This window comes from Dermacentor albipictus, chromosome 1 (assembly GCF_038994185.2).
Source record: "Dermacentor albipictus isolate Rhodes 1998 colony chromosome 1, USDA_Dalb.pri_finalv2, whole genome shotgun sequence".
Classification (NCBI taxonomy): Eukaryota; Metazoa; Arthropoda; class Arachnida; order Ixodida; family Ixodidae; genus Dermacentor; species Dermacentor albipictus.
In genome coordinates this window covers 57975926-58001819 of record NC_091821.1, presented here as the reverse complement: position 1 = coordinate 58001819, position 25894 = coordinate 57975926, and the positions used below count along the sequence as shown (strand labels likewise).

Here is a 25894-nt window from a genome sequence, read left to right as displayed (position 1 = left end):
AGCTCCACATTTTCGTTCTGCACAGAGGAAATAAACTCGATGTTATTTCCCAAGTATGTGGTCCCCGCTTTCATTACTTTTGAAACTCTTCAAACGGTAACACCGTTCCGCACCCAAATTCCATCGACTAGCCGTTATAAGAGGAGAGAAGAAGAAGAAGATGGAAAAGTAGCTCAGCTTACTCAAGATAAATATATCGTGTTTTTTCTTCATGCTTGGAAGCATAATAGAGCAGTTTCACGAAGATTCGCGACAATTCTTGTGTTTAGTTCAGTGAAGTAATATATCTGCCTCAAAAAAGACACTAGGTGGTGAAAGCGTCTGATAAAAGCCGCAGTTCTTTTGTTCGCTCATTGTCACTTGGAAGCCCGCAGTGGCACTGACATCATCAGTATCTTTTGTGCGCTAAAGAAGAGGTTGAAGTTGCGATCTCTCGCGCTTTCTTCAGAATGTCGGCCATGCGCCCACGAAAGCTGAAGAAACCGAGCGAGCCACCATCGCCGCCTGAGTGCGGGTCCCTGTCCCGGTCATCGACGCCGCCGCCACGCGACCGTGCGACCATCATGCCAGTGACGGTGGAACATCCCAAGATGAACCCGGCCATGTGGGCCGCCCTCAAGAAGCACATCATGCGCCAGCGCGAAAAGCAAAAGCAGGAACAGGAAGCCGATGCTGCCACTGAGCGACGACGAGGTGAGCGGGAATTAAAGCGTCGCCAGGACGAGATGACGCTAGAGGAGGTCCGCGAAGAGCTGCAGCAGATGGAGAAGAAGCTCGCCGCGCTCAAGGAGGAGAAGCACAAGCTCTTTGTGCAGCTCAAGAAGGTGCTGCAAGAAGACGACGCCCGGAAACGGGCTCTTGAGAAGAAGGCCGACAAGATGGCTGCGCTCGACCGACACTACCGTCAGCAGCAGCCCCAGAACGCTGCAACGAAGCAGCACGTTGCCGCGGGGACCCCACACCTCCACATCCAGGAAAGAAACGGGGCACACTCTACGTACGAGTTGCCGCTACCAATTCCGCAGAACCCTGGCGTCATGCATCGGGCACCGCTCAAGATGCGGCTGACCCCGTATCCACCACCTCCGTGGCCGCAAGCCGTGCCATCATCGTATTCCCAGCAAGCGATGGTGCCTCAATCGGGCTTCTGGCCACAGCAGCCCTACCCGTACACGGCTCAGTTTCCGGGCGCCACGGCGTACGGCGCTCCCTTGCTGATGCCGGCGTACGCACCGGGCTATGGTCCCTTCTACTCTGCGGGAACTGAAGGTCGTGGTGGTGTCAATTGGTAGTAGCTATGGCGTCGGCCTAGGGTGACATCGAAGCTATAGGCGCTATTTCACTGAGGCAGTTTCGGTTTTAGCGAGACTGTGAATGTGAAATTGTTGTTCGTGTAGCTCCCACAATAAACAATTTATAAAAAAATTCATCGTTCTTCTTGATAGTGTGGAGGATGGCTTTCAAGCTGTTCCAATGCATTAGGCTATAATATAATTAATTATAGAGCTAATCAAGGTAACTTGGTTTTTTATGTATTAATGAGGCAAACTAATCCTTATCTAGAGGCTACAATTTGGACAATTGCATAAAATTACTCATGCCCCGAATTAAAGAAAAGAATGATGCAACTAAAATAAAAAATAAATACTTTGTAGTATATTGTATGAGAAAATGAAAGGAGTCGTTTTTCGTACACGTATAATGCCGCCAGCATTGCGAGAACACAAGACGACCGCCACACCCCAACTGCGTTTAGAAGAGCCGCCACACCGCAATCGTCAAGTAAAGCACCGCAAGGCAACGCTGGGCCGGTGCTGACAGACCGGCGGCTCGTGCGTTGGTGGACCGGCGTTAATTCCGTTGGCTCCAAACTTCGGGGATCCGGGCTACCTTCCCTGGCGCGTGTGGGGCTTGAAGTCATACCCCGCACCTCCACCAGATATGTAACCAACAGTTACGACGGCCGTTTCTATGAAAACTAGTTTATTCTGGGCGAACCTGTGCCCGTCAACAAAAAGGTCCCTTGAGATTCGCTTCTTCTAACGTCGTTCACTTCTTTGTCGCCTCCTATCGCGTGCCAGGCCGATTCTCGCGCACGAGCCGCCGGTCTGTCAGCACCGGCCCAGCGTTGCCTTGCGGTGCTTTTCTTGACGCTTGCGGTGTGGCGGCTCTTTTAAACGCAGTTGGGGTGTGGCGGTCGTCTTGTGTTCTCGCAATGCTGGCGGCATTATACGTGTACGAAAAACGACTCCTTTCATTTTCTCATAAGGCCTGCCTTGCGCAAACATCTTCTGAAGTGAAAATAAATAGAGCCGCGACACTGCACGTCCTCTCTGTACTTTCCATCATCGCCATGCCAGGAGGTGAGGAGGAGGGGACAGCTCCGCGGGCTCGTATGCAGGCGTGCGAGGCGACACATTGGAATATAGGGCGTTACTCAAATCTAGTGCCCCCCTCCTCCTCCTCGTGTTTACCCAATATAACTCATTCATGAAAGGATGCAAACCGAGGCCTTTCATTGCCGTATGTACACGCCCTGTTCCCGTTTACCCAACGAACCCTCGATCACTTCCTCCAACTGCCTCCTTGCTATAAGCTGTATGGGACGCAGTATAGTAATGAGCGTAGTGTGACAGTCGGTGGCAGTTTATATGACCGCGTCGCCGAGCGAAGCAGCCTGCGGGGAAGACGAGGCGCTCATCTATTTTCCCGCCACTTCTTTTTGATGTGCGAGTCGCGCAGCACAGTGCCGCAGGAACTATCGGCATCCTCCTCTACAACTGAGCACACCCTCCGAAGCGTGGGAACGTGGGCTGGCATGTCCCTGTACGGAGTGATCATATTTAAGTTCTACGGAGTAAACATTTCCCCTGACCCACTTCTTTTTGGTAGAGAAGCATAGAAGTTGCCAAATTTCCTTCTCATCTTCTACATAGCTTTAACCGATAGGCACACACTACTGCCAACGTTTTGCGAAGCTGCGGACACCACTCTTTTACTCGTAGAAGTCCTCAGGTTGGCCTTGGTGCCATCACTTGACTTCGGAGATGAGCGTGTCACCGTAAAGGACCTGCCTGCTTTTCAAAATAACTTCGTAGATGCAAAGATGCAGAAATTTGAGGGTGCGTGGTTGGGGGAATACAGTGGACGACGAAGGATTTTGTATCCGCAGGAGCGTGCTGCCATTTGCGCAACCTGCGACTTGTCAGCAGATGCATTCTCTGCAAGATCGAGATGCCATTTGACATCATGACATGCCTGCTGATGGCTTCCCTTAATTTTGTCAGTACGTTAGCATTATAGATCGCTGTTACGGTGACACCTCTCGGTAGGAAACCGGTCATAGACACTCCTTGTTGGTCCCAAAAACTCTCATAATCACCTTGCTAGTAGCCGGTTTCATGCACACGTGCCTTCTTGTGGGGCGGTGAGTTGTAAAGTGCCTGCAAATGCTGCGCTGAAATTTAGTTTTCCGGTCCTAATAAGGAAGCCATGTTTCTGCCAGCGCACTCAATCCTACAAAAAAGTAATCTTGCTTTTTAAATTATTTGACCAAACGTTAACGGTGGCAGGTCACTCCGCCATTCTTGTGAAAATAAAAAAAGCAAGCGAGAAATCCCACCCGCTGACGTTTCGCATATGCTAATGTTGCTGAATAATATTTCCATGCACCCTAATCTAATCTTGAACTTTTTTATCTCGTTCTTGAAACGTTATACGGTCATATTATGAATAGGGGCCTACACTTTTGTGACAGTGACCTCATCAGTGATTGTGCGAAAGAGGTTGATCGGGAGTCTGTGCCGTTTCGACCAACTTTCTTCCGCATTTGAACCACCGATGGCCATACTTAACCACGTCATACAATGAGGCATCTATCCCCATACACCGTCTTCATTTATTGAAAATTTTGTTTGGGTATGTTGCCTTAGAGAATGAGAAATGTTTTAATTGCCGTGTGCTCCATTGGCCCCACGCCGCCACCTTCATCAGTCTTCAGACCAGTAAAGCAAAGAAGTCACAGGCCTACGGGGCACACCCAGCACAGTCACAGCGTAAGCTGGAGGAGCGGCTCCATAGGAGCTCCATTCTCGCAGCATGCATGGCAGCACGCGCCATTTTCAGCACGCAGTCGAGGTGGCGAAGTCTCTTAGCGTCGTTTTCACGAGAACGATCTGAACTGTCCGCCCGGCGTCGACGGTGAGCTACGGCTTGTGCTGCCCTTTGCACAGCCGTCTGCTGAGCCCGACGTTGTTTGGTTGCAGCGGCGATAGCTCTATGATTTGCTTCTTCATCAGCGGTTCGTACCTTTCGAGGAGGCGCCAAAACGTGTGCCCAAGAGTAAACACAGGTATCGAGACTACGCGGCGCACATGTCACATGCATTGGACCATGGCGTGATACGATGCTGTTGATGATCATGATGATTTATTGGCATCCCCTTTGAAATGAGGCGGTGACAAATAGTCACCTAGCCTGCTTGAGTTAACCAGGTCCAGCTACACGCAACATGCAACTGCTACATGCAACTGCTACCATGACGGGAAACCTGGTGGAATACAACACAATTGCAATGCAATTTTTGCACGTATCAACCATTTCTTGGCAAATCCCCCATAGGGGGTGTTGTTTTTGTTGTTGTAAAACTTTATTTGGCTCTAGTTACAGAGGTGTTTCGTGACTGCCCGCCAGGATCTTCATTCTTGATGCTTCTGTTCCCAGCTGGGCTGAGCAGGGTAGATTCCCTCAGACCGGGGCTCCGTTGGCCTGAGCCTCCTTGCGAGCTCGCTGCACTAAACCGGTTTAGTCTTCGCGGCGATCGCTGGCCAGTAGTGCCTCCCATAGCTCCGCATTTGCGTTTGTAATCACTGGAATAGCATTTGCTTGGTGGCATTCCCTTGTAGCGTGAGAGAGGGTGGGTTTCATGTTGCACCAGGGGCATTTGTCTGCATATCGTGTAGGGTGAATTTTGTTGGTATGTATAGGTTGGCAAAGGCGCCTGTTTGTAGTTGTCTCCAGACGACCTTATCCCGACTGACCAGACATACTCTGCAATTTTAAACTATTACAGAGGGAATAGAATGAAACGACCACCTCCACATAAGAATCTCAGTAAGGAAGAACAGGTTATATGGAGAAAGCTGCGAGCCTATAAATATAACAACCTGCACATACTACATAGAATTTACCCAGAAAGATATGCGGACGCATGCCCATGGTGTGGGAACATGCCAACTCTCGACCACATTTCATGGGCATGCAAGGCATATACACAAAATACAAACACAGAAATTACGGAGCACACCCAATGGGAGGCGGCGCTGTGCAGTTCACAGGAAGAGGTCCAAAGGGCCATCACCCAACAAGCAAGATCGGCGTGAAGCCTGTGGGGACCTTGTCTAGGAGCTCCACCCACTGAGAATTTTAGTCATTAATAAAGTTCTTCTTCTTCTTCTTCTTCTTCTTCTTCTTCTTCTTCTTCTTCTTCTTCTTCTTCTTCTCTTTTTCTGCTTCTTCTTCTTCTTCTTCTTCTTCTTCTTCTTCTTCTTCTTCTTCTTCTTCCAGTCGACTGCTTCTGCCCTAGTTAGAGATATATATGGGTGTATCTTCCTGATCCCTCTATAATGTGCTAGACTGGCCAAGTATTCCTTGAGGCCTGGCGAAGGATCTTCGAGGTTGGGCTCGCTGGGAGCTCGGTTTGTAGTGTAGCCTCGAGCTACCCTGTCCGCCTCTGTGTTCCCTGCTATTCCAGCGTGTCCCCGACGCCCACATGATCATGTGTTGGAGCGTGGTTTGATGTTCAGTAGAATGTGCTGTGTCGCCTTTCGCCTCGAGGGGAGTACGGGGCAACCTACTCTGCCGTTCCGAAAGTTTCAGCAGGTCGCTTGTGAATCGGAGATTGTGTTGAGCGATCGTCCGGTCTGGAAGCCCCTGCCACTGCTAGAGCGACACCAAGCTCCTCGGCTTTCATTATGGTAATCTGTTAAAGTGAACCACTACTGATTTCTTGGTGCTCCAGGCCTATCACTGCGGCCACCATTCTTCCTTTCTTAGGGTCTTGCGTGGCTGCATCCACGTACACTGTGTTGTTCGTGTTGGCATAGGTCCGCTGTAATAGTCTGCCTGCGCTTCTCGTCTGCCTTGTGGAGGTTCGGGTACATGTTTTGGGGAATCGGTGCGACTCGGAGCCTCAAGCGAACTTCGTCTGGGATGTCCGTTGTTTTGGAAATGTTCTTTATCTGTTCGGTGTATCCAAGTTTTCGGAGGAGCGCTCTACCCGTCGGAGTCTGCATTAGCCTCTCTGTTCGTGCTTTGAGTTGGGCTTCTCTCTGTTCGTGGAAGGTTTTCTCGACGCCCAAAGCTAGGAGCTTGTCTGTCGATGTGCTGACTGGTAGCTTGAGCACTGTCTTGTACGCTTTCTTCTTAATCATCATCATCAGCAGCAGCAGCACCAGCCTCTTTTATGTCCACTGCAGGACGAAGGCCTCTCCCTGCGATCTCCAATTACCCCTGTCCTGCGCCAACCGATTCCAACTGGCGGCCGCGAATTTACTAATTTCATCGCTCCAGCTAGTCTACTGTCGTTCTCGATTGCGTTTCCTCTCTCTTGGTACCCATTCTGTAACCCTAATGGTCCAACGGTTATCTAACCGGCGCATTATATGACCTGCCCAGTTCAATTTTTTTCTTGATGTCAATTAAAATGTCGTCTATACCCGTTTTCTCTCTGATCCAAACCGCTCTCTTTTTTTTCTTAAAGTTATACCTAGCAATCTTCGTTCCATCGCTATTTGCGCTGTCCTTAACTTGTTCACGAGGTTCTTTGTCAGTCTCCAAGTATCTGCCCCATATGTCACCACTGATAAAATGCATTGATTGTACACCTTCCTTTTCAATGATAATGGTAAGCTTCCAGTCAGAAGCTGACAATGCCTGCCATATGCGATCCAACCCATTTTTATTCTTCTGTGAATTTCCTTCTCATGATCAGAGTTCACTGTGATTAATTGCCCTAGGTAAACGTACTCCTTCACAGACTCTAGAGGCCGACTGGCGATCCTGAACTCTTGTTCCTTTGCCCGGCTATTTATCATTATCTTTGTCTTCTGCATATTAATCTTTAACCCCAACTCTTACACTTTCTCTGTTAAGGTCCTCAATCATTTGTTGTAACTCGTCTGCAATGTTGCTGAATAGAACAATGTCATCGACAAACCGAAGGTTGCTGAGATATTCGCCGTCGATCTTTACCCCTAAGCCTTCACACTTTAATAGCTTGAATACTTCTAAGCACCCGTTGAATAGCATTGTAGAGATTGTGTCTCCTTGTCTGACCCCATTCTTTATATGTATCTTGCTACTTTTCTTGTATAGAATTAAGGTGGCTGTGGAAACTCTGTAGATATTTTGCAGCGTATTTACGTAAGCAGTCTGTACTCCTTGATTACGCAATGCACCTATGACTACTGGTATCTCTACTAAATCAAGTGCTCTTTCATAATCTATAAAAGCCATATAGAGAGGCTTATTGTACTCTGCGGATTTCTCGATAACCTGATTAATGACATGGATGTGATTCATTGCAGAGTATCCCTTCCTAAAGCCAGCCTGTTCCCTTGGTTGACTAAAGTCCAGTGTTGCCCGTATTCTATCGGAGATTTTGGTAAATATTTTATATAATACTGGGAGTAAGCTAAAGGTCCTATAATTTTTCAGTTCTTTAACGTCTTCCTTTTTGTGGATTAGTATAATGTTTGCATTCTTCGAGTTTTCTGGCATCCTTGCAGTCAATAGACACTTCTTATAGAGAGCCGCCAGTTCTCCTTGCATTATGTGTCCTTCATCTTTGATTAAATAGGCTGTTATTCCATCCTCTTCCGCTGCTTTTCCCCGTTGCATGCCTTGCAAGGCCCCTCTGACCTCATTTCTAGTTGTAGGAGGAGTTTCTGTATACTGTTCTTTATTGTTTCAAATAGAATACTCCTGAGTCCTCTGGGTACAGTACAGGTCAGTATAGAATTCTACGGCTGTTATTATATCTTCGAGATTGCTGATGATGTTACTCTGCTTATCTTTCAGTGCATACATCTTGGTTTGTCCTATGCCAAGTTTCCTTCTCACTGATTTCCGGCTGCGTCCATATTTTACTGCTTCCTCAGTCTTTCTCACGTTATACTTTCGAATATCTCTTATTTTCTCCTTGTTCATAAGTTTTGACAGTTCCGCGAATTCTATCTGATCTCTTGAGTTGGACACTTCCATTCTTTGTCGTTTCTTTGTTATGTCCTCTGTTACTTGGGAGAGCTTACCTACTGGTTGCCTTGGTGCCTTGCCTCCCCCTTCAATTGCTGCCTCTGAAGCCAGCCTCGTTACGGTTTCATTCATTACTTCTATGTCATCATCATCATCTCTCTGTTCTAAGGCTGCATATTTGTTTGCAAGTAACAGCCTAAATGTGTCTGCTTTTACCCTCACTGCCTCTAAGTTTACCTGTTTTTTCTTGAACAATTTTGCTCTTTCTTTCTTCAAATTCAGACGAATTCTAGCCCTCAGTAACCTTTAATCCCTGAACTTCACCCTACCTATCACTTGTACATTCTGCACTATGCTGGGATCAGCGGAAAGTATGAAGTCAATGTCATTTCTTGTTTCACCATTAGGGCTTTTCCAGGTCAACTTTCTGTTGCTACGCTTCCTGAAAAAGGTGTTCATTATTCGAAGCTTATTCCTTTCTGCGAATTCTACCAACATCTCTCCTCTACCATTCCTAGAATCGACGCCGTAGTTGCCAATTGCTTGTTCACCAGCCTGCTTTTTTCCCCACTTTTGCATTGAAGTCGCCCACTACTACTGTATACTGAGTTTGCACTTTTCTCATCGCTAATTCAACATCTTCATAAAACTGATCTACTTCCTCATCATCGTGACTGGATGTTGGAGCGAAGGCTTGTACTATCTTTAATTTATACCTCTCATTAAGTTTGATTACGGCTACTGCTACCCTCTCGTTAAGGCTGTAGAATTCGTCAATGTTGCCCGCTATGTCCTTATGGATTAGGAATCCTAGCCCGTATTGCTTCTTATCAGGGAGACCTCTATAGCAGGGAACATGGCCGTTATTTAGCAGTGTGTAAGCCTCACCAGTTCTTCTACTCTCACTAAGGCCGATAATACCCCAAACAATGTCTGATAGTTCCTCAAATAGTCCTGCTACGCTGACCTCACTCGAGAGGCTTCAGGCGTTAAACGTTGCAAGGATCAGTTTTTATTGGCGGCCTGTCCGGACCCAGAGATTCTTAGCACCCTCTGCTGCGTTGCAGGTCTGACCGCCGCCTTGGTCTGGTGCTCCGCAGCTGCTGGGGACTGAGGGCCATTGGGTAATTGAGTGAGCGATTTGGGGAGGGGGTGGCCGAATACTGCACCAGGGTGGCCAATTCCTGATCTGGTGAGGGAGTGTCTTGTTGAATCTTCGTGGGCCTTCCTGATTACCTGGATTAGTAGAGCCCCACTCGCTCTCGGCATCTCTTGCCGGTGACAGGCGTCACTCCAAGCCTGCACTGGAGGAGGTGAATTTCAAGCTCACGATTAAAAAAAAAAGACACTTATAGCGGGATTCGAACTTCCGACTATGGCAACCAAGCATTCGGCATAGCTCAATCATATAATCCCGCAGGCGGGGAGGCTACCTTATCGCCGACAAGTACAGCCCCGAGGGCCCTACATGCCTGAAAACTTCTTTGATTTATCCGCGATAGAAGTGTTTTCCTGATCGCGATGGATTAGCTCAATCTAGAACGATTTCTAAATGGTTCCGGCCTCTTAGTTCCGGAATAGCAAGTGCACAGGTGACACGGCCTAGTATTTCTCAATGATTCCGACATCGTGGGTTCGGAGTGACCCGTACGCATGCGGCCATGTACGCCTTGCGTATGATTATTTCTGCTTGTTGTTCTTCATACAGATTCATGCTTTGGTATGGTAGGCTGTAAGTGACCCTGGTAGCTACCAAGCTCCGCACTAACTTCAGGGTGTCTTGTTCACGCATCCACACTCTTCTGTTTGAGATTCGTTTTATACCCAATGGGGTAGGAACATGGCGATAGCTGCGACGAACATCGGCGGTGGTGCCTGACATCGCCAACCGAAACGGCTATTGGAATGAGCCCACAACAACTTACGATGTAAACTAGCTATTAAGAAAGAGCTGGATGCTTTTCTTTGGCACGTAGAGATGTACGCGAAGTACTATGTGAAATTTCTTTTAAGCGCGCCTCAGTGAAGTGGGTCAGGGGAAATTTTTATTGAACGACCCTCGTACAACGAACTTTCACGCAGCGTGGGTAGACATGTATACCTAGAATACTACCCGTATTAAGCTAGAAAATTGGGTAAAGAGCTTTGGCGTGTTTGAAAAAGTAGGCGTACAGAACGTAGACACAAGAGGAAAGGAATATGACAACACAAAGACTTCTTCCATTTTACGTTTTGTATTCCCATCGTTGCCAGAATCCCTTCTAGTTTGCTCAGCTTTTTCTCGTTCTGGGCTTTTATGTAAGCCACGCACGCAGTACGAAAGCTTGCGGTTGCAAAAGTTCAGTATGCGTGTAAAGCAATTACAAAATGACATTTTTAATTAATGCATATTAGTCTGGGCGCTCAGTTTACCACTTTGTTTTATTATTTCTGTTTATCTAGCTAATCTTTATTTGTTCATTTCGGTTGCGGGAAGTTCCTGAATGAATGCATGAAGCCCTTGCTGAACATGGACGTTTGTCTGTTTAGGTCTACGTAACACCGGACGATTGCCTCATATACGCGAGACCTGCATTATTGGAGAGGCGAGGAAGCAGCCGATCGGGAAAGGGCTTCAAACGGTACTGCTCACGCTCTGCTAATTATTCGCAACTCTGTTGAGCTTGGACGGTTCGGTATGTTGTTACACTATTTGTAATGCCTGGCAGTGCAGCATGGAATGTCTGCATCTGCCAAGAGAGCACCGACCATATTCTGCCACTGTCCTCGATTTGATATACGAATGTCCAATGCTTTGCGGCGACTAGACGACCACCCAGTTTCCGTACAGACACTACTGGAACACAGACTCCTCCAACAATCGACCCAAAAGGCAGCAAAGGCCCTATTGTGTTTTTTTGAAAGCGACTGGGTTTGCGAGCACCTTTGGGCGGTGCTGTACGCGAATGTTCAGACATAAGGCACGTCTTTCTTTCCTTTCTTCCTTCCTCCGGCTTTCATCTCTTATCTGTTTATTTCCTTTTCCTTACCCCAGCGTACAGAGTAGCCAACCAGACGCTTTTCTGGTTAATATCCTTGCTTTCTCTTTTTCTTTCATCTTTATTTATCTCTCGTCGTTTCGACCGCGTTAGCCTTGCAACCGACTTACGCTATTATATATAAAAAAAAGCTTTAAACACACACTCGGAGGCTTACCGCATATATTGCGCATCTAAAGCCACTTTTTTTTCGTATAGTGTCGGCGGCGCGCAATAGGCAGACAAATTTAGCCATGACAGACAGCGACTTTGTCGTGAGTCGTACTGCGAACACGATCGCGTCTTTTGTCAGCTGGGAATGAAGGTCCTCTTGAACAACGCATGTTCGAGAAATCTAAATGCCGTTAGGCTACGCCCTCAAGACGCAAAAGTGCAACGCTTCAGTGCTTAGTTGACATTTCTGGCTCTGTCGCTCTCATCGCACTCAAGATCGTTGTGCAAAAGCCATTATACAGACCCCAGTCCAATCGAGACCTGCTCAAACGATATGAAGAATTCCGCGTGCCCCGGTCTCTATGCGAGACGCTTGGGGCATGTCATATATCTGTGGAAGAAGTGTGCATATACGTGCAAACATGCCAAAACACCCTGAAGGCACTATTTTCGCCCAAGAGTGTCGTATGCAGAACACGGGGTGAGTCGGGCCCGGCGTAATGTGCCTTTGGCCGACGTCGGAAACATGTCGCCACAAGCAGTTGTCTCGCAGTCACCCATCGTGAGATCAATTGCTACGGAGATGAAAGCAAAAAAAAAAAGAATGAACGAGAAGAAGCAGACCACGCACACGAAAATAACTGAAAGCACGAAGCTGAGATACCGTAATACAGCTCAGTGCAAGCCTTCGTCGCGCTGAAGCGTTCCGCGAGTATTAGAGCCAAATCGGAGACTGTTCCAGCTGCACCATCGACAACTCCGACGAGGTGGTATTAAAATGCTTATCGCACCGGGCCGTCATCATCATTACTTCGGCGCGCTGGAGTAATACCTCTCGACTGCTGAGGCCGAGCTAGAGGGGGAGGGGGTTTGTAGAGGACGCAGCAAGAGAGCCTTGGCCTCCCCTGCACGTACACAAACAACCGCTGCTGAGTGGCCGCTTGTCACTTGCGCAACCACCGTTCCGCTGTCGGAACGGGGCTTCGGCGGGAGAACGCACCGCTGCCGGCCAGCCATCCCGACAGCAGCCTCGCGAACTGTCTGACACGGTCGCCGCGGCCACGCGACGATGCGTTCTCGCCAATGGGACACAGCGTGTTTTATATAATTACAGGGTGCGCACAAGCGCCAACCTGTCTGTACCAACACAAATGCGGCCAATGCTGATCGACGATGTTTGTACCCCAGCTGCTGCGCTTCGCTCCACCGGCCATTTACGTAGCGAGCTCTTCCCTTGTATGAGCTAGCGTTGCGGGCCGCGTGTGACGCCGATAGGTTTAAAATACGCAGTCGGCAACACTTCTGTTACTGCGGACATATGGAACACCAATCGATCGCTATTATAAACTTTGAAGCAAGCTAGAGAGAGAGGGAGGTAAAATTAGAACGGCAGTGAGAACTTGACAAGTGCTTTATCGTCGCACTCCTTTACGCGTGTGCCTGTATCTGCTGTATACAGCTAATTTTATTGATGCAATGCGGACGTTGTAACCTTCATCGTAATCAAAAAGAAGAATAGAAAGGAAGTAAACGATGATTACGGCGAAGTTGCCCAGCATGGAGGCCCGTGCTCATGTATATACCCGGGCAGTGGCAGGGCATGGCTCGCAGTATAGTAGACCTCCTACAAGCATGGGTCCTCCGTAAAGACGCTTTAACTGTGCAACTATGTTTCTCGCACATCCGTCTGCGCGGGGGCTCAGGTCCAACAAGCTAGGCTCTTGCAACAGGGTCCCCGTTTCATATAGCATGTCTCATTACGAAACCGAATACACTCCATTAGCGATGTGATGAATTACCGCTGGAATAACCTGCGTGTGTATACCCACGAGTATACAGTCCGGCGCCATAGGAGACATGCATGCTTTGGCGAGTCGGAGGGCAGGGAGCAGGAGTTTAAGAAAAAATAACACTGCCAATCAACTGGAAAGGGAGCTGTCCCGCCCCATTTCATTAACACGGTGCTCTGCAGTTCCTCTCGCCATATCAAGTGACCGCTTGAGTCCAGGTATCAGCCGAACCAGGTACGCGCTATACGCAGGGTATCTTCTATGGAAGCCGGGATGCACGCCCCCTTCCCCTCAGACGTCGTAATTAAACCGCGACAGGCGTTTCTGCGTGTACTAGTATTTAGTCTCGCGCGACTTGATAGGGTGCCTCGTGCGCGGCCCGTGAACCTCACCCGCCGTGCAGTTCTCTTTCCCTCACTCCTTCGCCTTCGTCGCTGGCCGATATCAATACGCCGAATCTCGTTTAGCCGGCGTGTAGGATAGTGATTCGCTCGCATAGTGTCCCGTAGTAGTGGGTCTGCCAGTATAAAACTTGGCGCGCCGGTATTCCGCCCGTGAGTGCGTATATAACTTCACGTCCGCTATTATAGGTGCCGTCCCCTTCAGCTTATACCGATTATGCCGGGAAGGGCAGCGTATACTTATTAGTGCTTAATAAACTAAACCCCGGCGCCAAGCATAGAGACAAAGAGAGAGAGAGAAAAAAAAATAACAGGAAATAGAGGCATGGAGGCTAACTAGAGTTGGCTGCCTTGTGCGGAAAAGAGAGGCGAGCATATTAAAAGATGAAATGAGACGAGAGGGAAGCTAAGTCAGCCTATTATATACGATAATGAAACGCGATCGTAGCCTGTTATTCAATAGCGCAGCCTTTAAGAGGCGGAGTAGTACCTTTGGTGTGGTATTCACTCGAGACCGAGAATGACCTCTATTCCAATAGCGAACGGTTGTGGTTCAGAGCGGTTTTCTCTGAAAGTATATGAGCGCGCCGTGGTGAGCGAAGTTTTTTTTTTCCAGCTGTGGGCATTTATTATTCACTTCTGCATCATCTCTATATTATCATCATCATGCATGTGCCCTTCATTTTCCTCGTGCGTGTGGGCGCATCATCAGCGTGGACTGTGCCGAGGGTCCTTTGCCGTGTCTCTCGGGCTCTGTAAAGGTCAGCTCTTACTGTGTCATCACACAGCTAACACTTCTCATGCAGTGCTGTATGTCAGCCATGCCAATGCGAAAAGCGCCATCTTCACCATATGTTATGCTCACTTCAGAAGTCAGCCAACTTCATCGTGTAGCCCTCTGCATTTCTTAATCGCATCGTTCCACCTTATCCTCTGTCATCCTCATCTCAATTTCCCGTCGCTTGGCGTCCAATCTGCTAGCCTAACAGACCACCTGTTATCTGCGCCCCGTATTACGAGACCTCGGTCTCGTTCTTGTTCCATAGTAAAATGGCGCAACCCACTCTGGGGGATCGGCCATGAATCGGGTGGTGAGAAAACTGTTATTACATTTTTAAGGAAAACAAAGTGAAATGAAATAAGTGTTTTGTAAATGTGGATTGAGATGTCTACTGCTACAGATCTGAATGATCAAATGTCTAAGTATTACAGTAAACAAATATGTGATCATATAAAGTAAAAGAATGATTTTAGCATGCAATTCTTTTTGTCTCGCGCAGTAAGTTGCAGAGGGCTTCACAAATGTTCCTGTGGCCATAAACCAGTACGGTAACCCCAAAGGAAAGAATTACCCGAAAAGTCAAATTCAAGCCAATGTTTTGAAAGGGTTCTTTTAAAAATATTTTCCTTTTAACAATGAACTGACGACAGGTCAAGAAGTCTTGCAGAGATTCACTCCCATTGCATGAAGGACACAAAGGCGACAGAGCAATACCAGACCTGTGGAGGTAAAAGTTCAGTGGGGGCACTAGGTACCTTAGTCTCGTAATCGTTGCTTCAATTTTTCTAGTAGAGCACCATATGTTGTTCCAAGAAATATTTAGGTGCGAGAAATCAGATGTTGACAACGCTGACTTGGCGAAGTAGTATATATTCTGAATCGCACCACAGTGACGAAAGCTGACGTAGGTAGAATGGGGATTACAACACCATCGTGGGATGCTACTGTGAGTGCATCTGCATATTCATTTAAGGCTAGACCTTTGTGGCCTGGTACCCAGAATAAACGAACGAGACGCAAATGTCGTGGGAGGAGAGACATTCTGTTTCTAACGTATCTGACAATTTGAACGTGGTTAGTGAAAAACAGACAGACATATAATCGCCTAAAGTTGCGGCTAATGATAGAGGTGACAGTAATTTGCGTAATGCTAAGACAATTGCCAATAATTTCACCTGAAAGATAGGCTTGAAGTCAGGTAGTCGAATGGACAAGGACCAATTTAGATATCGTGATACAATGGCCCCACCTGCCTTATCTTTATAGACGGTCGCTCTAACGGTCTTTGTATCCAGGTGCGTAAGGTTGACTTCCGATATACAATTCAGATATCGATAGGGCAAATGTTTTAGCATTGCTTGAAAAAAATGTCATCAAATTCAATTTTAGCGACGGGAACTGAGAAATTTAGTGAGGCCACCTCGCATAGGTGAAGATTTAATGGGTCCAATAGTTTTTTTATGAAATCAACTTGAGGGCAACGCGAGCGGTACCAATGATAGTTAAAAAATGAGGCTGATTCAGTAATGAAAACATATTGGGACCTCCTCTGTGGAGATGCATATATCTTTCGGAAAGTTTGTACTGTTAGGATTTGAAATCGCATGAGGAGAGGAGAGAACGTAGGCGTGCTTCTTGCCGAATTTGGTGTGCAAGTCTACCAGGAAACAAAACACACCAGAACTCTATTGTCGGATGAACATACGTGGCAATAGATCATAGTGAGGGCAACCCTCATCATCATCATCAACGCAATCCTGATCGATTGCTGCTAAGTCTGCGCAGCATTCCTACAGCACGTGCTCCCATTGAGGTAATATGCTCTACATGCGGACTCCAGTTAAGCTCTTCGGTGTACATTACACCTAAGTATTTAAGTGAATTTGCCCGCGGGACACTCTCTTGTCGATAAAGAATAGAAGTTTGCAGAGGAACGCTTTGAGGGAAAATTAGAATGGCGTTTTCTTTCTGATATGAAGAGAGAGATTGATGCCATCAAGTCACAATTCAAAGGTACTTATATAGGACAGTAGCCTTTCGTAAAATGCATGTATGTCTACCGATGCAGCAAAAAGAAAAAAAAATGCTATGTCGTCGGCGTATACATACACATGCCCATTCTGTTGCAAAGGTACAGCACTCCGTAAAACAGTAAATAGCAATGGCGATAGGACAGATCCTTGTGGTAGACCTCTTGACTGTTTATGCATTAATGAATGCATTGTCCGCATTGAGATCAGTAAAATTCCCTGCTGCTTAAGAATTCATAAACCCACGCAACAAAATAATTTGGTACGCCTGCATTCTGAAGTCCGTTTATTAGGCTTAGATGCTCTACACTGTCATACACTTTAGTGATATCCAAATTGACTAAGGCAGCATATTTTTTCTGACGTCGAGCTATAGTTGAATACGACTTTCTAGGTCGACATGGACACACCAAATCAAGCACCCACGTCTGAAGCCAACTTGGCATGGGCTCAAAGTCATGTTTTTTATCAGTCAATTATCCATGCGGCCGTGTAAGATTCTGTCGATGAGTTTTACTAGGCTTGATGTAATAGATATTAGCGAAATGTTATCTAAGACGTAACCAGCACCTTGCTTTTTTAATTATGGCATTACTTTTGCAAGTCTCCATTCCGGAAGAATCCATGAATTTTTAAAAGAATGGTTTACCATGGTAAGCGATGCGTGAGGCGATATCTTAAATAAAGTTTTTATTATTAGCATAGCAATGCCATCGGGACCTGTCGCTGAATTGGGCAACTGGCTTACTACATTTGTCAGCTCCGAAACTGCAATTTATGGAAAGTCATCGTCGTGAGTAGGCGGCGTTGCGTGATGAGGCAAAATCTACTTAAGCGGTTTTCTAGATGTTTAGCAATTTCTTCCAGTAATTTGGTCAATTCACAGGGTGTTAGAGCCACATAGCCGACGTTTATTTGTGCCGGAATGACTTTTTTATTTCTCAGATATCAAAAGAGTGGATTTGTGTTGGTGGCCTCAAAGAAAGTCGAAGTTCTTCAATCAAAGTTGTCTTTCGCGTTTGCAACTGTTCTTTTAAATGCTGCTGCAGCGAACCCATATAGCCTCTCCAATTGCTAGGGCACTGCTTATGTAGCAGTTTTTGCCAAGCTGCTTTTCTTATCCAGTAATCAGGTGAGCACTCTGCGTTCCACCGAGGGTTAGAAGACCCACTTTTAGTGGAGTGCATAGTAAATTGCAACTTCTTTACGGAACCTTCTAAAACAGAAAATAAAGTTATGGCTTTTTCTTTTTCATTGTCTCATAGCTGATTAGATAAGGCCGTGTGTAGGACCTTTTTGAATGTGCTTAGATTAACAAAAGTATTGGGATGCATACTAATTTCAGTCAACGGGCATGCAAGTTAAAAAAAAGTATAGGAAGATGCTCTCTGCTTGTGACCAGGTTATAACAGGTCATGTGCAGATAGACAAATTAGAGCTAGCTAAAGTAATATATATCAAGGACAGTGACTGGCTACAAATAAATGTGGGTGTTCTTGTGTGAATACATGATAAATTATTAATAGCAGTCCAATCCCACAAACGTCTACAACTCGAATCGGTCTTAAAACCCCACGAAGTAAGATGGGTGTTAAAGTCCCCGGCAAACAATTATTTCTTTTCTACACGGCGTAATTACTGATTCAAGAACACCAGTATTCAGAATGCCAGTTCTTTTTCTCAAATGGAATATCAGCTAACCGCGTTTAATCTGTGGGATATTCCAGGCTAACACATATTCCAAGCTCCTTCTCAAGCGCAAATTCTCACCTAGTTCCTATACCAACACATGCCCGGGCTTCGGTGCCGCCATCAACGACGTTCGGTAACGTTGAAACGCCGGCGGCCACAGAAGGCATCATCATTATCACCACCACCACCACCACCACCACCACCATTACCACCACTATCATCATCATCTTCTTCTTCATCATAATCATCATCTACTTCATCATCGTCGTCATCATCATCATATTTTTATGTCCCTTGCAGGATGAAGGCCTGGCCCAGAGATGTCCAATCAGCCCTGTCTTGAGCTAGCCCGAAGCACACCCTATACCCTCAATTCCCTGCTCATGATCTCATGAGAAGAATTCCCTTCTCGTGGGCTCTCATGATCGTGAAATTTCTTTCTCATAATCTAGGTCTCCTCTGAGGCTGTGACTACTTGGTCTGAAGCATGACACCTGCGCGAGTAGGCGATTCATGGCCGAAAAAAAATTACATGCAGAATCTCCTGTGGGAGTTATCTAAATGACGCGTAAGCATTTTGCTACTAATCACCTGCTGTTTCATCATCGTATGCTGCTGTGTTTAGTATAATTGCTAGAAACACCGCAAAAGAATCGTGAAAAAGAGAAGCACGGTTGCAATTCCGAAATGTTAACTGAGACCAGCATGAGACGCCGAAGAAGAGGCGAGTGGTAGCAGTGTTCACTCGCGTTATAGATGACTCCCAGAGGATGTGGACGTGGGATGAAGTGACGAGAGGGATTTTGTAAATGAAGCAAACATATACAGCATTTACTATGTACGCTGTCTCTTGTTTGGTTCTTGTTGCGATTCTTAATTCTTTATCTTCAAATTAGATTATGGTGCGTTTGGATGATGCCACTGCTTCGTGGAAGATGAGCACTGGCCGATGCATGCTGTAGTACGAGACGTAATTGAAAAATTTCATGTCAGACCTTGTACGTAGACGTGGTGGATGACGCTGCCTCCTCTCGATGCGAGCCATCATCAATCGTGATCAACCGTACTCCTGCGGAGGCTGCGTATGGCGTGGCCGTGCGGGCCCTATCTAGAAAGCGATCTGCGATGGGGACAGAGCGCCCCAAGCGTTGATAGCTTCGTGTGCGCTGTGTTCTCGCCGCCTAGTTCGCGTTGAAGCGAGAGGCAGCACGAAGGTCAATCAGCTAGCTGCTGCGGGCCCTCTCTTGAAAGCGATCGTATTACGTGACGGACAGATGGACGGACGGGTTTCGTCGTTGGGTAGGCATAGAAATGCTTACGCATTTAAAAACCGAGGACACCTAAGCACTTCTTATGAGTTGTGTATGCGAAAGCATTAATGCCCAATTGTCGCCGCTGAGCAGTCCTTCGTGTTATGAAATCCTCGCGGGTATTCGAGCGCGTTGAGACGCTTGGCCAGCGGCTTGGCGCGATTTGATATGGCCTTACCGAGGCGCAGTTAGAACACAGGCGAGAGCTCGCGCGGACAAGGAACGCGCGGATAACACAGGCTTCCGAGAGCGAGGGTGACGTGTCGTCGTGCGATGCCCTCTCCCCTCACGCAACACCTGGCGCGCAATATCGCTGCAGCTGGTAATCCCTTTTGCGCGCTCTGCTCCGTTGAGGCGCACTCGTTACGTGACGTCGCAGCCCATTGGAATTTAGGTGCCGTTTTTTCACTTGTGGCGTTTGATGCTCTTGTATCAATAAGAATTGAGCGTACGCTTTTCTAACTCTAAAACATTATGGGGTTTTACGTGCCAAAACCGCTTCCTGATTATGAGGCACGCCGTAGTGGAGGACTCCGGAAATTTCGACCACCTGGGGTTCTTTAACGTGCACCTAGATCTAAGCACACCGGTGTTTTCGCATTTCGCCCCCATCGAAATGCAGCCGCCGTGGCAGGGATTCGATCCCGCGACCTCGTGCTCAGCAGCCCCACACCATAGCCACGGAGCAACCACGGCGGGTTATTTTTTTAACTCTGTTTCGCCTTTGCGCGCACTGTTCTTACACGATACTTGGCATAGAATAACGTTTTCCTTCACTGCTTCAAGAGGTTCACCACTAATCAGGATCTACTGTTCCCTCGCCCCCGGCTATGAAACATTAATCCTACGAATAAGCTAATTTTTAAACTTATATACCAATAATACTTTACTATAGTTAAGCGTCTTCGCCAGTAGTTGTAAATCACTTTTTGCGTTTTTGAGCACAACTATGCCATTTATAAACCTCAGGCATCTGAGATAATTCTCGTCACTCCTTGCACTTATTCTTTGCCAGCCTAGCATCTTGAATGCTTCTTGCAAGCATACAATTAGCAATAATTAATTACTTGTGAGTTCTCGCATGATGCCCTTCTTAATGAATATTAATCGGGTTGCTTTATGGCTGATTCTATAACTGTGCAGGTGCAACACAAACAATTAAAAGGTCAAAAAACACCAACGTTGTTTATTTTTTTTCCCCACGAGGCAGATTAATAATATTCACACTTCTTATTTACCGGATTAACAAAATGAATGTGATTCACTATTGTTTTTCCATTCGTAAAGCAAATCTCTTGTTTTGAACTGATTGAAGACAAGCGTTGTCTCGATTCTATGCAACATAAATTGACACCAACAAGCGCCAATATTTTGTTGACATTATGCCAAGTCTCTGATATATTTGAAGTCTCCAGATGTTCTATAAGATCGACTGTTGCTTTATCTTCACATGCCGCTTTCTTCAAGTATACATACTCGTATCTTGCAAAGCCCTTCCAACTTCACCCCTAGTTACACATGAGACAGATTTAGTTATTGCTCTTACGCCTTATTGTGAATTTGTAGCTTTTCTTGGTCCCCTGCAATTCGGTATATATAATTCCTCCGCTGCCCTTATTAAATTACGAAGATTGAAAGAGAAAAAAAAGCATACCCCTGTTAGGCTCGACTGCTTACATCTTGTTCCTGAGAATGCCAAGATTTTTTTGCGCGGATTTTATGCGTTCCCCGTTCATTACTGCTCCTTAAGTCTTTCCACTGCTATAATTTCTAATTTCGCTTATTTTCCACTTGTTATAAGCGTTTGTAGATGCCACGCCAAGCCATAAATGTCAAACAATCGTGTGGCAGCGCTGATAGCAGGAGAAGTTGAAAGCAGGATTGGATGGAATTTAGGCAGGTATTCGTAAAGTCGGGAGTAAATTTCGCGGCGCCGAGAAGCTCTGTGCACGCGCCTATGAACCGGCTTGCGCATCGAACATATTCAGCTCGCTTCGCCTATGATACTACAACTGCCCCCCTGCCATCCCTTAAACAGCCTGATTTCGTTCTCCTGGCGTCTAGCTGTCATTGCATTTTCTTCTTCTCTATATTGTTTTATATTGTTTTATATTGTTTTATTATTTATGTTGTTTATTCGTTTTATATTGATTTTTTATTCATTGACAGGAAGCTGGTCTGACAGGGCTCTGACTTGTTCCAGGAAGGGGCAAAGCCCATCCTTTAAAGTGCAAGTATAGTGCGCGATCGCGCGCACAGTAACTCGAAAGGAGGGTCTGACCTTATCGCTGGTGCTTGAAGAAGTCATATAGGTGCTCTGCTTTCGTTATGTGCAACAAGCGCACATGCAACTGGCGATTTTCCGGTGCAAAGGCGCCGGAGAAAATACAGGAAGACAGAAAAAGCATATTTCCGTCTTCGCGTATTTTCTGCGGCGTCCTTACGCAGTGAATTGGCCCATATCGATTAGTCTAACTTTCCGTGCTTCCATAACCAACGACTCGTCATACACACACGTTCGACTACACGAAAACTACTGCGTAGTATGAAGTTTCGAGAAATGGGGCATAGCGCGTGCCACAGTTCCTCGCTGCGGCCGAGATCTCGGATGTCACGCACGTGCTTCCATCCCACCCGCACGTACAGGACAGACTGGGAACGTCTCCGAATGGCATCCGTGGATTCCGAGCATGTCGACTGTCGCCGCCCATGCCCCTGGGCCGGTCAAAACGGCCACGAGAGATTCTCGCACCGTTTTGCTGCGCAGCCGGGCTCGTAACGTCTTCTCCTATCCCCCCATTCTTTCTCCCCCCCTAATTTTGCTGCCCGCTGCCGATGATCTGCCTCTGGCGACGCGGCCTGGATGCCTCTTCCTTCCGGATGATGATGATGATATGTGGTGTTTAATGGCGCAAGGGCCAGGTTTGACCAAAGAGCGCCATGACAAGTGTTGATGTTGACGATGTATTATGGAGATGTGACTTGGCTGTAAAGTGGCCTAAAAATTGTCGCTGTAAAGTGCGTAAAATCTACGTGCTATAAAATTATGGCGATGACTAATGACGAATACTATGAACACTAGATGTATTGGGAAAAATGATGCAATGTACAAAATATGTGAGATGCTAAAATTTTCCAAGGGCACCACTGCCTCGTCAAAACCCTTGAACCCAAGGGACGAGAGGCATGTGCTATTCGAAACAACTATCACAGCGCTATCCTCTATAGAGAGGAGGCGCTACGAACGTATGGGCTAGTTACATGTAATACAACATCTTTCAGAAAAGCTAGGACAGTGCTGGTGTCAAAGAGAGGTTCTGCACCGAGTAACATAACAGGATGAAGGGGGATGTGTTGCCGGTATGCTAGGGGAAAATGCTTCTTTCTTTCATATTCGGCTTCCCGACACTCCAGCAGGACGTGGAGGACGGTCAGCCTCTCCCCGCATCTACCGCAGGTTGGAGGCTCGTTTCCAGTGAGTAAAAAGTTGTGCGTGCCAAATGTGTGTCCTATTCTTAGGCGACAGAATAGGACATCTGTCCGGCGTGACTTTGTTACAGGAGGCCAGAAACCTAATTTTGGCTTTATTACATGCAACTTATTATTTGTTTCCAGGTCCCACAATCGTTGCCAGTAGTTTCGCAGTTTCCTTCTTAAGAAGGGTTTCAGGTCTGTGACAGGGACCGCAGCGGTAGAATTAACAGTGTGTGATGCAATTGATGTGGCCATCTCGTCCGCTAGAACATTACCCTGGATGCCCCTATGGCCAGGCACCCAGCATATAATCACATGCTGGTTTGATACATATGCTTTACATAAGATGGAATAGAGTTCAATTATTATAGGATTTTTGTGCTTACAGAACGACATCAAAAACTTCACAACACTAAGGGAGTCCGTATATATAACTGATTTTTCGAGTTTTGATTTCCTTATATGCTTCACGGTCGACAATATTGCGTAGGCCTCAGCCGTGAAGATACTAGTTTCCGGATGCAGTAAATTGGATTCCGAGAAGGATGGACCGACGGCTGCATATGACACCCCCTCGCGTGACTTCGATGCGTCTGTGTAGAACTCAATGCAGGAGAATTTGTACTGGAGTTCGCGGAAATGCATTTGGATTTCAATCTCTGGAGCATGCTTTGTGACTTCCATGAAAGATATATCACATTGTATGAGCTGCCACTCCCAAGGAGGTAGCAGCTTGGTTGGATGCATTAGGGGAAGCTCGAGGAGTGGAACATGCATTTCTTCACTAAGCTCCCTCACACGCAGCGAGAAAGGCTGTCTTACGGAGGGACGATTGCGAAAGAGTGTAGCATATGTCACGTCATTAACGGTATTAAAACAGGGATGTTCAGGATTTGAGTGGACTTTCAGTAAATATGTTTGGCTGATGTACGTTCTCTGGATATGAAGCGACCACTCATTCGATTCTGCATATAAACTTTGTACGGGACTCGTTCTGAAAGCTCCTGTGGCTAAACGGATACCTAGATGGTGGACCGGATCTAGCATCTTTAGCGCGCTTGGGGCTGCAGAATGGTAGATCACGGCACCATAATCTAATCGTGAACGGATCAGGCTCTTATAGAGATTAATTAAGCACTTCCTGTCACTACCCCACGATGTATGGGATAGAAGTTTCATTAGGTTCATTGTTTTCAGACATTTTTCTTTAATATGTTTAATGTGGGGGACGAAAGTGAGTCTGTAGTCTAGTATAACACCTAGAAACTTGTGCTCTTTGTTTACGGGTATTTGTTGTCCACAAAGTTCTAAGCAAGGATCCGGAACCAGGCCTCTCTTTCTTGTAAAAAGAACGCAAGAGCTTTTGTTAGGATTTATCTTAAATCCATTCTTGTCTGCCCACACTGAGACTTTGTTCAGGCTATGCTGTACCTGTCTCTCGCAGACTGCGAGATTACAAGATTTGAAAGCTATTTGTATGTCGTCCACGTAGACAGAGTAAAAGATGGCGGGTGGTAATGAAGCGCGAAGCGTGTTCATCTTCACGATGAAAAGTGTGCAGCTGAGCACGCCTCCTTGGGGTACACCCGTTTCTTGTATAAAAGGTCGTGATAGTACATTGCCGACTTTTACCCGGAAGGTACGACTGGACAGATAGCTTTCTATTAGGTTAAGCATATTTCCATGGATACCCATTTCTAACAAGTCTCTTAGGATTCCGTAACGCCACGTCGTATCGTACGCCTTCTCCATATCGAGGAATATGGATAAGAAGAATTGTTTGTGTACAAATGCGTCCCGGATATTTGCTTCTATACGTATAAGATGGTCAGTTGTGGAGCGTCCTTCTCGGAAGCCGCACTGATAAGGATCAAGATGTTTGCTCTGTTCAAGGAAAAAGATGAGTCGCCGATTTATCATTTTTTCGAACACCTTACAAATGCAACTTGTGAGGGCTATCGGGCGGTAACTTGCCACTGAGGAAGGGTCCTTGCCTTGTTTCAAAACAGGGATCACAATGGCTTCCTTCCATGCAGCTGGAAGGTACCCTGCATCCCAAATGGTGTTGAAAAGTGTGAGTAGTGTAACCTGGGTGTCATTGTGTAAGTGTTTGAGCATTTCATACATGATTCTATCAGATCCTGGTGCGGAGCTGTTGCATGCGCTCAGGGCAGCTCTCAATTCGGCAATACAAAAAGGACGGTTGTAAGGCTCATTTTCTCGACCTTTTCTTGTTAATGGCTTACGTTCTTCTGTTAGTTTGTATTTGAGGAAGGATTGTGTATAATTTGTTTGACTTGAAACGTTCTCAAAATATTCCCCAAGTGAGTCTGCCTGGTCTTGCAGTGTATCGCCCTGTGTGTTTACCAGGGGGAGTGAATGTGTTTCCCGCCCTCTAATCCTATTAACTCTGTTCCAGGCTTTGGCCTCATCCCTAAACGAGTTGATACTCGATAAGAACTTGTGCCAGCTTTCTCTTCTGGCCTGTCGGCGGGTTCGCCTGCCTTGGGATTTAGTTTTTTTAAAGTTCATAAGATTCTCTGCAGTGGGAGAAGCGCGTAGCAACCCCCACGCCTTGTTCTGATTCGTACGGGCGATCCTACATTCGCTGTTCCACCACGGTACACGTCGTTTGAATGCAAGACCACTCGCTTCGGATATGCATTTTGATGCGGCATCTATTATGAAGGCTGTAAAGAACTCGACTGCAGCATCAATTCCTAACGAAGACAGCTCAGCCCATGATATACTAGTAAGAGATTGAAATTTCTCCCAATCAGCTGTCTCAATCTTCCACCTAGGAGCGTGCGGTGGATATTCGTTTTCTTTTGGAGATCTTAGCAGTATAGGGAAGTGGTCGCTTCCGTAAGGGTTGTCGTTAACTTCCCATTCGAGCTCAGGCAGTAGAGACGGCGAGACTATGCTAAGATCTATGGAAGAATAGGTTCTGTTTGTAAGAGAGTAATATGTGT

The 25894-nt window shown here is 46.6% G+C and overlaps 1 protein-coding gene across 1 annotated transcript; it reads left to right on the top strand.

The window, feature by feature from the left end:
* The first annotated feature begins 449 nt into the window (after window positions 1-449).
* LOC135899332 (ezrin-like) lies at window positions 450-1292 on the top strand. The gene has a single exon (XM_065428565.1). It carries the CDS (start codon window positions 450-452, stop codon window positions 1290-1292), a length of 843 nt encoding a protein of 280 aa, XP_065284637.1.
* The last annotated feature ends 24602 nt before the right edge of the window (window positions 1293-25894 follow it).